This window comes from Pholis gunnellus (assembly GCF_910591455.1).
Source record: "Pholis gunnellus genome assembly, chromosome: 21".
NCBI lineage: Eukaryota > Metazoa > Chordata > Actinopteri > Perciformes > Pholidae > Pholis > Pholis gunnellus.
Genome location: NC_136548.1, coordinates 18,335,821 through 18,349,571, shown reverse-complemented (window position 1 = coordinate 18,349,571; position 13,751 = coordinate 18,335,821). Strand labels below are relative to the sequence as shown.

The 13,751-nt window shown below is 47.1% G+C and overlaps 1 protein-coding gene across 1 annotated transcript in view; it reads right to left on the bottom strand.

The window, feature by feature from the left end:
- Nucleotides 1-13,751, bottom strand: part of srcin1b (SRC kinase signaling inhibitor 1b) — a gene marked incomplete at both ends in the record, with an annotated part of 68,763 nt that overhangs the window by 5,002 nt on the left and 50,010 nt on the right. The window contains 9 exons of the mRNA XM_079182809.1: nucleotides 1,337-1,484; nucleotides 2,913-3,043; nucleotides 3,142-3,317; nucleotides 3,580-3,740; nucleotides 4,919-4,942; nucleotides 5,265-5,305; nucleotides 6,403-6,492; nucleotides 6,791-7,821; nucleotides 13,346-13,511. Coding sequence (XP_079038935.1) covers nucleotides 1,337-1,484; nucleotides 2,913-3,043; nucleotides 3,142-3,317; nucleotides 3,580-3,740; nucleotides 4,919-4,942; nucleotides 5,265-5,305; nucleotides 6,403-6,492; nucleotides 6,791-7,821; nucleotides 13,346-13,511 — 1,968 coding nt within the window. The remainder of the gene's footprint in view (nucleotides 1-1,336; nucleotides 1,485-2,912; nucleotides 3,044-3,141; nucleotides 3,318-3,579; nucleotides 3,741-4,918; nucleotides 4,943-5,264; nucleotides 5,306-6,402; nucleotides 6,493-6,790; nucleotides 7,822-13,345; nucleotides 13,512-13,751) is intronic.

Genomic DNA, 13,751 nt, shown 5'->3' with positions numbered 1-13,751 from the left:
GAGGAACGTGTTGAATGTTCATCCTAACTGTTTCCCTCGGAGTCCTTCGTGATCTGTGTTCAACGTTTACGACATATTGAATCGGCTGAATTGTATAAAAACCTGATCGTTGTTATTTAATGCATTTCTGTTTGTGTCGCCTCGTCTTTGTCCTCCTGCACGAGCCTCTGTTCACTCTGAGTCCACGTGACCGTATGTAGGTAAACGCTGTCTTTGTGTGCGTATTCTATGTGTTGTAATAACTGCAGTTATTATTGTGCAAATAAAGATAAATGAACATAAACATGTTTGTATCAGTAGAAGCAGATTTGCAGCTGAGAGGAAATGTTTCTTTTCTTTCTATCTCGGCAGGTTGAGTCGGAGTCGAGGCCTCGGTCCAGACCCGGTTCAGTCAGTGAAACACAACATCAAGGAGGATTTGTTTGAGTCCTGAACCCTTTATGTCGTCGGTCCATCAGTTCAGTTCCTCCTGAGCATTTAAACGGCGAACAACACGAGCTGTCACACTTGATTATTTACTTAAATTGTATTTTACTTTTGTTTAACGAGAGATGACGACAAAAAAGGATTTTCCTTTTTATTGAAACTAAAACACAAAATGTGCAATAATTACATCTAATGAATGAAAGCCCATCAAAACAAATGAGCTCATATACACGCCTATGAATACATGAATAAATAAACAGACTGTAGTCTAACAAATAAAATAAAAGAGCTTCTTTGTTGAGTCTGTCTGTGGAGTTCAGCACCACGGACAGCGTTAAACACGACGACGAGCTCAGAGCTGCAGCTCAGTCCATCCAATAATCTCTGTGTTTCAAACGTCTTGTTGTGTCTTCAGCTCAAAGACATTCAGTTAAATGTAACAAATGATTAAAACTGAAAATATATATATTTTTTTTTTTCTTAATTAAAAATTATCAAACCGATTAATCGATTATCAAAATAGATGCTGATGAATGTTTTCAGCTCGAGCGCTGTCCGTCTGACGATGACTCAGAATAACTCATATTATATATTATATCATATTATATATACTAACATTGACTGATCATCAGACGTGGGTTATTAACGTGTCGACGGTAGAAGCTGTGAAGCCTTCGGCTCAGACGCGTTACTTCTCTCACAGCGAGGAATCGGTTAAATGTCGTCGTGCAGAGCGAGTGTTTAACAATCCTTCCTCTGCTATTCAGCAACATAAGCGAGTGTGAGCGTTTGAATCTTCCAGCCGGCTCAAAGAAAATCACCATGAAATCGTCTACAAGAGGAGAATAAATGTGGTTTGTGACCCGACCCGGTTTAAATGAGATAACCGGGGCGTGTTTGATATGTATACCTGCGGAGCGTGCTGAGCGCATCCGTCATGGTGTTGCAGCGCTTCAGCAGGGCGTCCAGCCGGTGAGGCTCCTCTTTCAGGAACTTAACGGCCTCCACCTCCACCCGCAGCACCACCCGCATCTTACTCTGCAGGCTGGGGAACTGGTCTGCATGGGAGGGAGGGAGAAACAGGGTGAGGAGGGGGGGAGGAGGACAGCGAGGTAAAGGTGGACAGATGGATGAGGAAGACAGAGTGGCATTGTCAGAGAGGACGATGATGTGTGGAGGAATGGGGGGGGGGGGGGGGGCAGCAGGCTGTTTCTGTCGCAGCGATTCAAAGCCGCTGTCGGTGGAAGTCGGCCAACTGAGAGCGAATGGCAGCGGTGACAAAAACACAGCCGGTGTTCCTCCGTGGGTGGATGTGAGGACACTTCACAGCCAGCTTCTGAAACGCTGCGACGGCTCAGATGTCCTGAAAAACCCAACTGCCACTCAAACACTAGAGACAAAGCTTCAGCGGCAGCGTTTTGTAGGCGCTAAGGTGGACGTGCTAACCGATCATTAATGTTCTCGATGGAGAGAGGAGCAGAACAAGAGGCCAAAACCTGAAAACTTCATGAATATCAAGTCTGAGAAGATTCATAAATATTCATCGTGACTTTGTAGAACATCGGTTTGACATACTGTACACGTAGTGTTTCAGCAGTCCTGGTACGTAAACTATGACCCAGAACCACGACTGCAGCGCTGCACCTGAGTACGTTAATCAGTATTTACACCGTCATACAGCAGCCGGACTTTCATAGGAAAAAGACGAGCGGGATAATAAATGTAGCCCATAAAGAACTCTGGCATTAAAGCTAAAATGAGGAACTTTGATTTAGTGTTGGTTCTGGCGCCCCCTGTGGACTAAAGGGGTAGTGCTCCCAAGAGCACCACAGTCCCTCATTTCAATGTGTCCTCTCTACTTCTTAACCTTCCCATCAACCCAAAGCCTTCTGAGAAGTAAAACAGACATAAAGCTTCAGTTTTACATTGGTGACAGCTGGTCACTGTTGTTCTTTCATCAGACAAAAAGGAGAAAATAGTGCATTTTGTGGGGGACTATTTTCAGCGGCGGATGAATCCACTTTTGGTGCTTCAAGTTTGTGTAATTGAGTCAAAATAAACTACAGTGTGTGTGTTGATGGAGATAAAGGAACAACAGTGAGGCTCAGTGATGTGTTTGTAATGGAGCTCTGTGGCTCAGAGGAACACACACACACACACACACACACACACACACACACACACACACAGTACTTGTTAGTGGATACATTCAGTGTTGGTTTGAGACTTTTACCGGGATGTTGACAATGAGAAGAAAGCAACATGCTCATAATGAGGCCGTGGTGGAGCAGCAGCCGGGTGGGGAAGCGAGCGAGAGCCAGACGGTCGTTCAGCAGCTTCTAAACCAGCTGCTCTCAGATTTCTGAAGCACGCTCACCGGTGAGCAAACGTAGACTGAGTCTACAGCAGGAAAGCCACAGCAATGCCAGTGATCTCCGAACACACACACACACACACACACACACACACAGACAGACAACGCTTACTTTTGAGCTCGGTGAGCGTCTCTCCCAGCATCCTCAGCTCTTTGCTCTTCTGCTCCACGTCCTGCTCCGTCACCAGGCCGTGATTCACCGACGAGTTCCTCTGCAGCTCCTCCACCGACTTCTCCAGGTCACTGAGGAGGAACCACGCCACAGATTCACATCCGGGACAACATTCTCCTTTCACTCACGCTGCTTTGTTGTTGTTGGCTTTAGCATGCTGTGGACTCACTGCAGCTGCTGGATGAGCAGCTCCTCCTGGTTGAGGTACTTGAGTCTCTCCTCCTCCACCAGGAGGCGCTGTCTCTGGAGCGGGTCCTCCTGCGTGCGCATGGCGTCCAGCATCATGAGGCTCAGCTCGGACTCGGTCTGCCTCAGCAGGGACAAGACCGAGTCCTGGTTCTCCAGCTGGGACGACAAGAAGAGCGTATGTATGTATACATGTATATATATATATACACATATATATATACACATATATATATAAATATGTATGTGTATGTGGGTTTTGCCTCTTTATTGACGGCAAAACCGCTGAACTCGAGGCTTCAAAACATCAGTCCACACACCAAGAATGATGTCACGACGACTGCGTCCACCTCTTACATACAGTCTGTGGGTGTACCTAATAAACTGGTAACTGAGTACACACACACACACACACACACACCTGCATGTTGCGTAGCTGCGACAGCTGCTTGCGCAGTGCGTTGGTGTTCTGCTGCAGGCCTTGGAGGTGGAGCTGCATCTGCAGACGGGACACGGTGACGGGCTGGTGGGGCCCCGAGGACGGAGGAGGCATCAGGGCCAAAGGAGCCGACGGAGTCAAAGCTGCCCAACAGAAAAGCAGGAGTTAAATCCCAGAGGGGGGTTCTCTCAGCTTGGTTTGGGGGGGGGGGGGCCTTTAGGGCACAACGGTACTCATAGAAGTTGTCCCGAAAACACTGTTAGCAAATCAAAAGGTTTTTGAGGTGGAAAAATGAAAGAACGGTACACAGAGCATGAGAGAAAGCTCCATATATTGGTCGTTTTCTGGGATTTCAGCAGCAGCAATTCGGGACAACTTCTATGTGAGCTGCAGGTCGAGGCCGGAGATTACAGCTCTGACGTAGACTCAACGATGATGAACAGCATGGGGAGGCTTCGGGGACAAACCGGGATCAGAAGTGAGAAAAACATCATAAAGAAGAGTTTCCCCCCGACAGCCCACATGGACGAGCGCTTCCAACTCGGATAATCCTCTGAAATGACGATGAACGCTCCGACAGTAACAGAGGGTGTTGAGTCACACGCATCATGCAGAACGAGACAAAAGGGGGAAATGACTGCAAGACAATCAGTCCAGAGCAGACTTAAGAGCTGCATTGTGAGACCGCTCTCATGTCCGGACTACCGGGAGGAGGAATATCTCAACACCTCTGCAGACTGAAGACACGACTTCTCGCTCTGAGGAGCTTTGAGTTCTGATTTAGAGGAGCGTCGGACTCAGATCTACTCTGGCAGACGGATCCGTATCTCATCTTAACGGGATCGAATGAAAAGAAAAATAAATAAAATGTTCAACAAACAAAAACTCCTCCAAAAGAAAAAGTCCGTTCTAAGTCGCAGCAGATTCTAAACATTCCGGCTCATCTATGATTTTATCGAAATCTTTGATTTTTTTGCGCTTATTCAGCTTTCAAAAACACGCAGTTTCAGCAGCACTCTGTGCGGCTGATGAAACGCCTTTTAAAAAGCACGGATCACGTCTGGATACCGAAAATAACTCAAAGGAGGAAGAGGAGGAAGAGGAGGAAGAGGAGGAAAAGCTGCTTTTTGTCTCAGAATGAATGCGACTCAAAGGGTTTCTTTCTGAAGGAGACAAGAGAGGAGGAGGGAAGTGAAGGACACCAGCTGAGAGGGAGGTAAATCCAAATATTTAATTAATTTAATAAAAAAACACGGGGGGGGGGGGGGGGGGTAGACGGAGGGAAACGGGTACCAGACACTTCAGGAACACACATAGCTACCTTTCTTTTTTTTAGTTCGTCCAGCTAAAACAAGAAGCATGAGCAGCAGTTACACAGCAGCACAAGAGCCGGCACACACACACACACACACACACACGCACACACACACGCACGCACACGCACACACACACACACACACACACACACGCGCGCACACGCACAGCATGAAGAAGCTTTGCAGAGTCAGCCAATACCGTCACATGTGAGGCACTTTTAAGAATTATGCGGAGAGAAATGAAATAGTGGCAGCTTCTGTGAGGAAGAAGAGCCAATTAACAGGCAGGGGGGGGGCGGCGGGGGGGGGGGGCAGTGACAGGCAGTGATAGGGGAGAGTCGGAGCACTTACTGTCAGTTCCTGAGCAGTCACTGGCCGACTCCATCTTCTCCCTGGAAGAGGCAAGCGGTGAAGTACTTATAGCCGGAGCACAATATCCACTGAGCTACCGAGAAGCTGCTCATGTGTTGCAGGAGACGTGTGTGAAGCGTGTGAAGCGTGTGAAGCGTGTGAAGCGTGTGAAGCGTGTGAAGCGTGTGCTGCTTTGTTCCGCTGCGTGTTTGAGTCTGAAATCACTCGTTTGCTACGTGATCCACGGCGGTGGACGAGAAATTTAAGATTTCAGACACGAAGCGCAATCATTAAAACACTGAAACACAGACAGACGTGTTGCTGAACATGTGCAGCTACAGTCAGTGTGTTATGTGTTCTTAGTTCTGAGAAGTGTTGTGATCTATCTTGCGAGGCTAAAGTTTAGTGGTGTCAAACTTTTATTGTATAAACTCTAAATTTAGCAAATAAAAATAAAAATCTTGAGGTAAAATTGATTTTGGCAGGAAGTTGATCAAAGATCCCCACATGTCCCCCCTAAGGCCTTGAACCCTGAACCCTCAGGGAATATATGAGGTCACCTGTGAAGTGGTTGAGTGTGAGGGATGTGAGGGATGTGAGGGGTCGATGTGGTGTAAATAGGAACGTGACGGCACTTTGCTGCAACATATCACGTTCAACGGTGGGCAAAATACCTTTTTACTCCCCTAATCTACTAAATACGTTTTAATGTTTGATGAATAAATGTGTGATATAATCTCTGCTGTCATGTGTTTGCACGTTCCAGCTTCAATCCTTAATGTTTCTGTGTGAATGTCTGTCATCACACAACACACATATATATATATATATATATGTGCAAAATGCTTAAAATTGCAAAAGGTCTGTATCTGTATAAGTGCGTCGTAGAGATAAATATATACAGTATACATAAATATATATATATATATATATATTTATATATATTATAAATCATATAAAAAGTATAAATAGTGCACTAAGTGGAAAATAGAGTGTGTGTTGAAGCCAACGTGTCTCTTTATACAGTGTGTTTTCACTTACTGTATCTCTGTGTGTGGTGTGTGTGTGTGTGGTGTGTGTGTGTGTGGTGTGTGTGTGTGTGTGTGTGTGTGTGTGTGTGTGTGTGTGTGTCTCTTACGGGCTGTCTGCCTCAGGCGCTCTGCTCAGTACTCTCTGCAGCAGCCCCGTCAGACTGGCTATCTGCTTCTCCATGGCCTCCATTCGCTCCCTGGATTCACAGCAGAGACACAGAGGAGACGTAACGCATCGTAACCACTACTGAACTCCCTCAGCGCTCCTCCTACGTCCTCCTCTTAAGAGCCATTTGTACCTTCAGCATTAACGCTTGTGTTTCATTAATAATCACTTACAGGCTTTAATATTGGCCAGTACAAGAAAAGTACAGTTTTCTGTCACTTAAATGTAAAAACTACTGTGTTATTGTGAGTATCTAGCTAAACAAATACACAGAACATTATGATTCTAATGCGTTCCTTCAGAACACCGTGCATGCAGAAGTGTCCTACCTGGTCTCGGTTTCATTCCCCAGCAGAGGCGACCCGAAGCCTCCGGGTCCGCCGCCCTCCCCTCCGGGCCCGGCCATCAGACAGAGCTGCTCCGAGGTGAGGCCCAGGCCCTGGCTCTGGCCCCGGGCTTTGGGACTGTCCCCGAACACGGAGGAGGTCACGGAGTCCCTCCTCAGGCTCTGCCTCCCGGGGGAGCCCCGGCCGGGCATGGTGCCCCCGTAGGACTCCCTCATGTCGGGGATCTTCTGCGGGGAGGACGGCGGAGGAACACGCAGCCCCATGGCCAACATGGACGCGGCGTAGGCGTCGTTGTAGAGCGGTCCTCCCGGTCTGTAGAGAGCACCGCTCTCCATCAGCTCTCCTTGTAAAGCGGCCGCTGTATAGGAGGTGAGGGAACGCATCGATCCAGCACCTCCTCCTCCTCCTCCTCCGCCTCCTCCTCCTCCTCCTCCTCCGCGGCGATATAAGGAGCCATACGGGTCGGCTCTGGCTGGTAGAGGAGAGTGAGGACCTCCTGCCAGACTCAGCCGACTTGTGTCCGGGCCCAGAGAGTAGGGATCCGCGTAGATCCCGCGGTCGTCCCCCCGCAGCAGCACCATGCTCCTGGATCCCCCCACCTCGTCGTCGGGTTTCACGTCCCGGCGCTCCAGGATGGCGCTAGAGGAGGCGCAGAAGGCCTGCTGGGCGTGATGGGGCTGGTGGAGCTGCTGCTGCTGCTGCTGCTGCTGCTGCTGGAGCTGCTGGAGCTGCTGCTGCTGCTGCTGCTGCTGCTGCTGCTGCTGCTGCTGGTGGTGGTGGTGTGGGGAGGAGTGGTGGGACTGGGAGTGCGGGTGCTGGTGGGGGTGCGGCAGGGAGTGGGTGTGGTGGGGGGGCCCGGCGTAGGAGGAGGGCCTGCCGCCGCTGTAGAGGAGGCGGGCGCGGGACGGCGAGCCCTGAGGGGAGGCGGAGGAAGACGAATGCTGGGAAGACATGTGAGGGTTGCTGAGGCGGCGGTTTGGTGAAGAGTCCTGAGGAGCGTACACCATCTCCCTCTGAGAGCAAAGGAAACAACAAAGATTCCTCTCATTATTTCTAAATTCTGCAGATGAACAGACGTTTATTGATGACACACTGATCATCAAAATATCATTTCAAAACATGAGAAAATTGAGTTTTGCAACACTTTTTGGCGGCAATAAATCAAACTAAATCGCTCTTCCAGCTCCTGTTTATCTAGATAACACATCCCTCCCGCCCCAACACACACACACACACCTGTGAGGGCACATAAGTTAACAGGAAGTGTAATTAATTGGGAGATTAGAGCGTTTTCGAACAGCTAAGTGTCCACAGCGGGTTTACATGCAAATAGTTTGACAATACAAGCAACATGAGGTGCAAATATAGACTCTGTTTAACGATGTGATTGCACGACTGATGATGTGATTAAAGTCAAATTATATTTCATTTTGAATTTGTTGAAGACATATTAGTAGCGTGCCAGTGCATAAAGCCTGGTGTGAATGGATTATAGGGAATTATTTTTTGTTATTTACATCCCAAAGTCACAAATTCAGGACCGCAAACGACGACCTTCGTCCTATTCTGCCCTCGTTCTAGATCAGTAAAGAAAATCCCCAAAACAATCCCTTTAACAGAGAATAAATAACAGAAACCTCAGGAGGAGTAACTCAGGATGCATCCCTCTCCCTGATATCGGTGATATGTAGTTTCACTTTACCATTGAAAACTTAAAGGAGACATATCCTGCTAATGTGGAAAAAAAGGTTCCCGCCAAAATAGTATCTTTCTCGCACAGTGTGTGTGTGTGTGTGTGTGTGTGTGTGTGTGTGAAATGGGGTGAAACATGTTGGAAGGAGTAAGAAACACTTTGTCTCACATTTTCAAAGAAAGAAATGGTCTAAACTTGACCTTTCTGACCCCTTTCAGGTCAAATTGACCCGAACATCATCTCTGTAATATAAACCTGCAGGGGGGCGGTTGCACATACATGATATTTTTTTATCATGTATGTGCAAATCTTTTCAAAATTTTCAAACTTTGAAACGGGTCAATTTGACCCACAACATAACAGGAGGGTTAATGTAAAGAAAACACCTTATTTTTCTCATCCTGTCTGTCTGAATATACCTGTATTCACCCTCCGTCTGAAACGCTGCGTTTTGGCGCCTGTCTCTTTAAGAGCCCCCCCCCCCCCCCCCCCCCCCTACAGAGCCCAGTCTGCTCTGATTGGCTTGCATGAAAAAGTAGGTCGCACCTTGAAGCCCCGCCCCTTTGGGTGACCACCATGGGACCTTGTTTAAAAAACAACAATATGCACGAGCCTGCATTGATTGGCTGTTTTCTGATCCAAACAGCCTATAAAGAACTGACTGGGTTGTCTTATTTGGCAGTTTGTGGGTTGGTAGGAACTCCAAATATATAATAATATATGTGCATAAGCACCGAACAAGTGGATTCTTTTATGAGATGTCCCCTTTAAAAAGAAACGGCCGAGCGACTAGTCAGTTAAAAAACGAGCCGGTGCCGTTCGCTGTAGTTACAGCAACTCATAGATTGACAGGAAAGACTCCAAATTGCCCCCTTAAGTGCGTTTTAAGTTGCACTCGATAGCTTGTTGACGGAGCTGAGCGTGAAGGGGTTCATCTTAAAAAAACGTCAAAGAGAAAGGACGAAACAAAGCGGAGCAGAGAGCGTTGGTAGGAACCGGCCGAGAGTAATAGTTAACAGCCAGCGTAACACAAAAGAAGACAACACTGCGATGGCTGCTGGAGACCGTGCAAATTGAAAAACCAATATTTCCACATAATAACCCTTAGGCCTCTTACAGCAGCACCCCGTGGAACGGCCTCGCGGCCAAACTAATGACTCCGGTGCCATCATCCTCCACCTTGTATCTAAGCAACGACACCATCCTTTCAAAACACAAAAGACGTTTTCATTCCACCCCAAAGAGCCCTGAAGTCGCGAGACGTCGTCTATCGCAGGTACGGCGCCCCCGAAAGGTTCGTAACCGGCCTCTTTCTCCCGCTGAGTAAAAAAACCTGACAATGAATCTCGTCGTTAAACCCAGACTGTCCTCCAGACCCGGGATAGACGGCAGTAATCCTGTTTTCTGTCGGCTGCAATCAGGGAATAATCTTGGTTCTTGCTGGCTGGGGTTCAATAAGCTCTCACACACACACACACACACACACACACACACACACGTGCTAGTCTCTCACCTTGGTAAAGCTAGAAGCTGCAGTGTACCTCTCACACACACACACACACACACACTTAAAAACTCAAGGTAAGCCTGTTTTATTTGATACGGCTGTAAAACGCCGGAAAAGGTTTCAGAGCTGCAAAGCTTTAGACGACGAGCTCGTGTGAGAGGCAAACATCTGACCTCTACGATGTTGGCGAGCAGCTGTGCATCATGCAGAGAAGCAATCACACTCACGAGCACGTGAACAAAAGGCTTCGGGGTATTTGATTGACAGCAACAACAAAAAAACGCGTCAGAAATGCCCCCCCGCTGTTGAAAGAAACGCTCTCTTCATCTCCACTGCTTAGCATGCTAATTCATTTTTTATGCACTGCATATGTCTGCTGCTTCTCTGTAATGTCATTTTTTTTTTCCAGTTTATAATTTATCGTATTCTATAAAAGCAGCATTCTCTCTGAAATTTTAAAATTACAGCTTTCTCATTTGCATAATCACGCTGTAATTAGACGGCGACTGAATGCGAGCGCTCGTTCAGAGGAACACTAACGCTGCAGGACGCTGGTTGGTTTTGCTCCAGCTGTAACCGGACGCACAGAGTCATCGGTTAGCATGCTAATCAGGCTGATGCCACATTTAATCTGCCAGCACGCCGACTGATGAATTAAGATAAAAAAACGTTGTTGTGGCTCCTCAATAAGAGCTCCGCTACTGAACAGGAGCGATGTCACAGGTATGAAGAGGCTTTCACACCTGTAGTTCTGGTCCGGTTCCTGTTCACACTGACAAGAAGTTCTACAGACTGACAGGTAACTCGTCATCCCGCATCATCAGGACCGACGCGGGGAAACCAAATTCACTGAAATGCTCCTGGTAAATATCTATGTTCTTTGATTAATGATAAAAAGCATCAGGACTGTACAAAAAGCCCCTTTAACGCTCCAGACGACTGGTGTGAACGTGCACGAGGAGCATTACTGTGGGATCGCCGTCACACACTTTTAAATGCAGTAATGAACCGTCAAAGAACACAGAGTCAGATACAAGTCCAGCAGCTGTTGACCGGTTCATCTTCCCTCTCTAAGGCGACTAACCGCTAAGATGCTGAATGACTTATTTACTAGAAACGTGCGGCACATGTCTGGTAAACAAAAGATTTGAAGTGGTGCTTTTTGGAGAATCAGCTAATCGATTAGTTGATTAAGACTTTCTTTGGTCCAATAAAATGCCCGGATGCTCATGAGCCTTAAGTACAGATCTATACGAGCACTTCATGAACCGATTTAAAGAAGTTTAGCCTTTTAAATCCTGCTGAAATCAGCGGTCTGCTCTCATAGAATCCTCTGGTTAATAATAATAATAACTTTATTTAAAAACAGAGTTTACAAAGTGCTTTGACAGACAAAGCAGCAAAAGTGAGGCAATAATAACAACAACAGGAAGATCAGTGAGACGGTCGACACCATAAAAATAAACTAAGAAATAAAGAAATAAAATACTACAAAAAACAAACCGAGTCTGTTGGGAAGCCGCCCGAGACCCATCTGTATTATGGTCTGTATTATGGTCTGCACCAGGGCTCGACTGACCGCTTTCACAGCAGCCCAAACGGACCCGAGTTTGGCTCAACTGACCCGAACGGGTTTGAAAGCACCCTTAAATTTACCAGCTCCTACATTTCAAAGCACTGCTGCTCCACGCTACAGCCAGCGGCTCTGTGTGTGTGTATACAACACAACAATCAAACTCAGTCCTCAGATGAACTGGACCTCAGTATATCATCTTATATTTTACAGTCAGCCGGCAAAAACAGCCCACTCAGCGCCGGTGATGTGAAGGACTTGGCGCCGGTCCAGGAACAGCAGTGCCGAGAAGTAAGAAAGGTTCACATGACTCAATCTCAGAGAGTGGACGAGACCAACTTATGCAAACGAGTGTTTGTAAAGACATAAGGAAATCATTCCAGTGACGTGTGGGGGGTGGATATCAGCGTGGGGGTGAAATAAGAACAGGAAACTATGTTTTAGGAGAATTACGGAGCGTTTTCTTCGTGGGATGATTCGGCTGCCGTCTGCCAGAAAGAGACAATGTTTGTCTCGCCTCCTAATCAACGAGTCACAAACCAGCTGCACGGGGAATTAATTGGCAACGAAGGAAAAGGTGACTGTGTCTAAAGCAGGAGCGTTTTCTCTGCTTTAGACGTCGGTAACGATGAAAACGTCGTCCCTCTCTCCTCTTAAGCCGGGCTCAGACTGCAGGAGTTCTAAAGTCCTGACTGATTTTAAAATTGGGTTGCTTCACACACACACACACACAAGGAGAATCAGATGTTCCTCTCTCAGATCTTGAACATACACACACTACAGGACTCAAAACTAATTACGCATCACACACTACAGGGTATTAAGATTAACGTGCCAGAGGAAGCAACGCACCACACGTGATGTCGTTGGGAAGCAAACAAAATGGACAGGGTGCCACAACTTGCTCCCATAATGCTTTGCAGCGAATAACACTGAAGCAGAAGGCTCAGCGTCAAGTCTGGACGAGACGATATTTTAATATCTGTCAACGGTAGAATGCTGTCTTAGGTCTGTCTCCTTATAGCCGACTTGTCTCTCTCTTGACGTAACAACAACCGATATCATCAAGTGTGAAATTATCGGGACTCAAAGCTTCATGTGTTAAAGCTGCATTCTCTATTATACTCTAATGTCCACCAGGGGGCGACTCCTCTGGTTGTATAGAAGTCTATGAGAAAATGACTCTACTTCTCTCTTGATTTATTACCTCAGTAAACATTGTAAACATGAGTTTATGGTCTCAATCTCTAGTTTCAAGTCTTCTTCAACACAGCATGATGTTCATTTAGTAAATGATGGTCCATTTAGAGTCAAACAGACCATAAAGCAGGGGATGCTTTAGGGGCGGGGCTACACAGTGATTGACAGGTCTCTACCAGAGACCACATCACTCCTCGCTGGGTGCAAAAATCCAAGATGTCGACAGCAAAATGACAGAACTCGAGGCTTCAAAACATCAGTCCTCAAACCAATGGGTGACGTCAGGACGACTACGTTCACTTGCGGTCTGTGGTCCCGATGGGGCTCCGAACGGTTCTCAAGGTTTAAGACTGGATCTGTAAACCCCTCATACGACCAGATAATCTGGGCCGAACACACCGACCGAGGTCCTGGACAGGATTTCTTCTCCGATTGCCTCGAGGGTGAATCGGGGTATATTCTACCAAAAAAACTCCTGTAGTAGTCTGTTAACAGACTTTTCTACATCATTGATAGAAAACAAAGAAAACAGATTTGCACCCACACAAAGAAGCAAACTCTTACCCGCAGGTCTCCGTTAGCCAGGTGTGGGTGTCCGGGGTAGGTGCCGTAGATGGGCTCTTTGCAGTAAATCTTAATTACGCAGCGGTCCTGAACGTCCCGCGGGTCTTCCAGCTCGTAGAAGACGTTACGAGTCTCGTCTTTGATCAGCAGCGCTGTGTTTGGAGACCTGGACATCAATAATCATCAAAACACAATATCAAACACTGATGAATAGGCCCATGCTAAAGACAATCTCAGCAGCTATTACCCGCTAATAATAAGTGAAGCCCAGTGGGGGAGGGGGGATAGAGGGTCTTCTAACTGAATGAGGCGCCGTAATGAGAGAATCAACTGGACGCGGCCTCATATTAAATTCATCAAAAGAGTAATTCGAGTTCACAGAGTCCTGCTGACGACCGCAATGTGA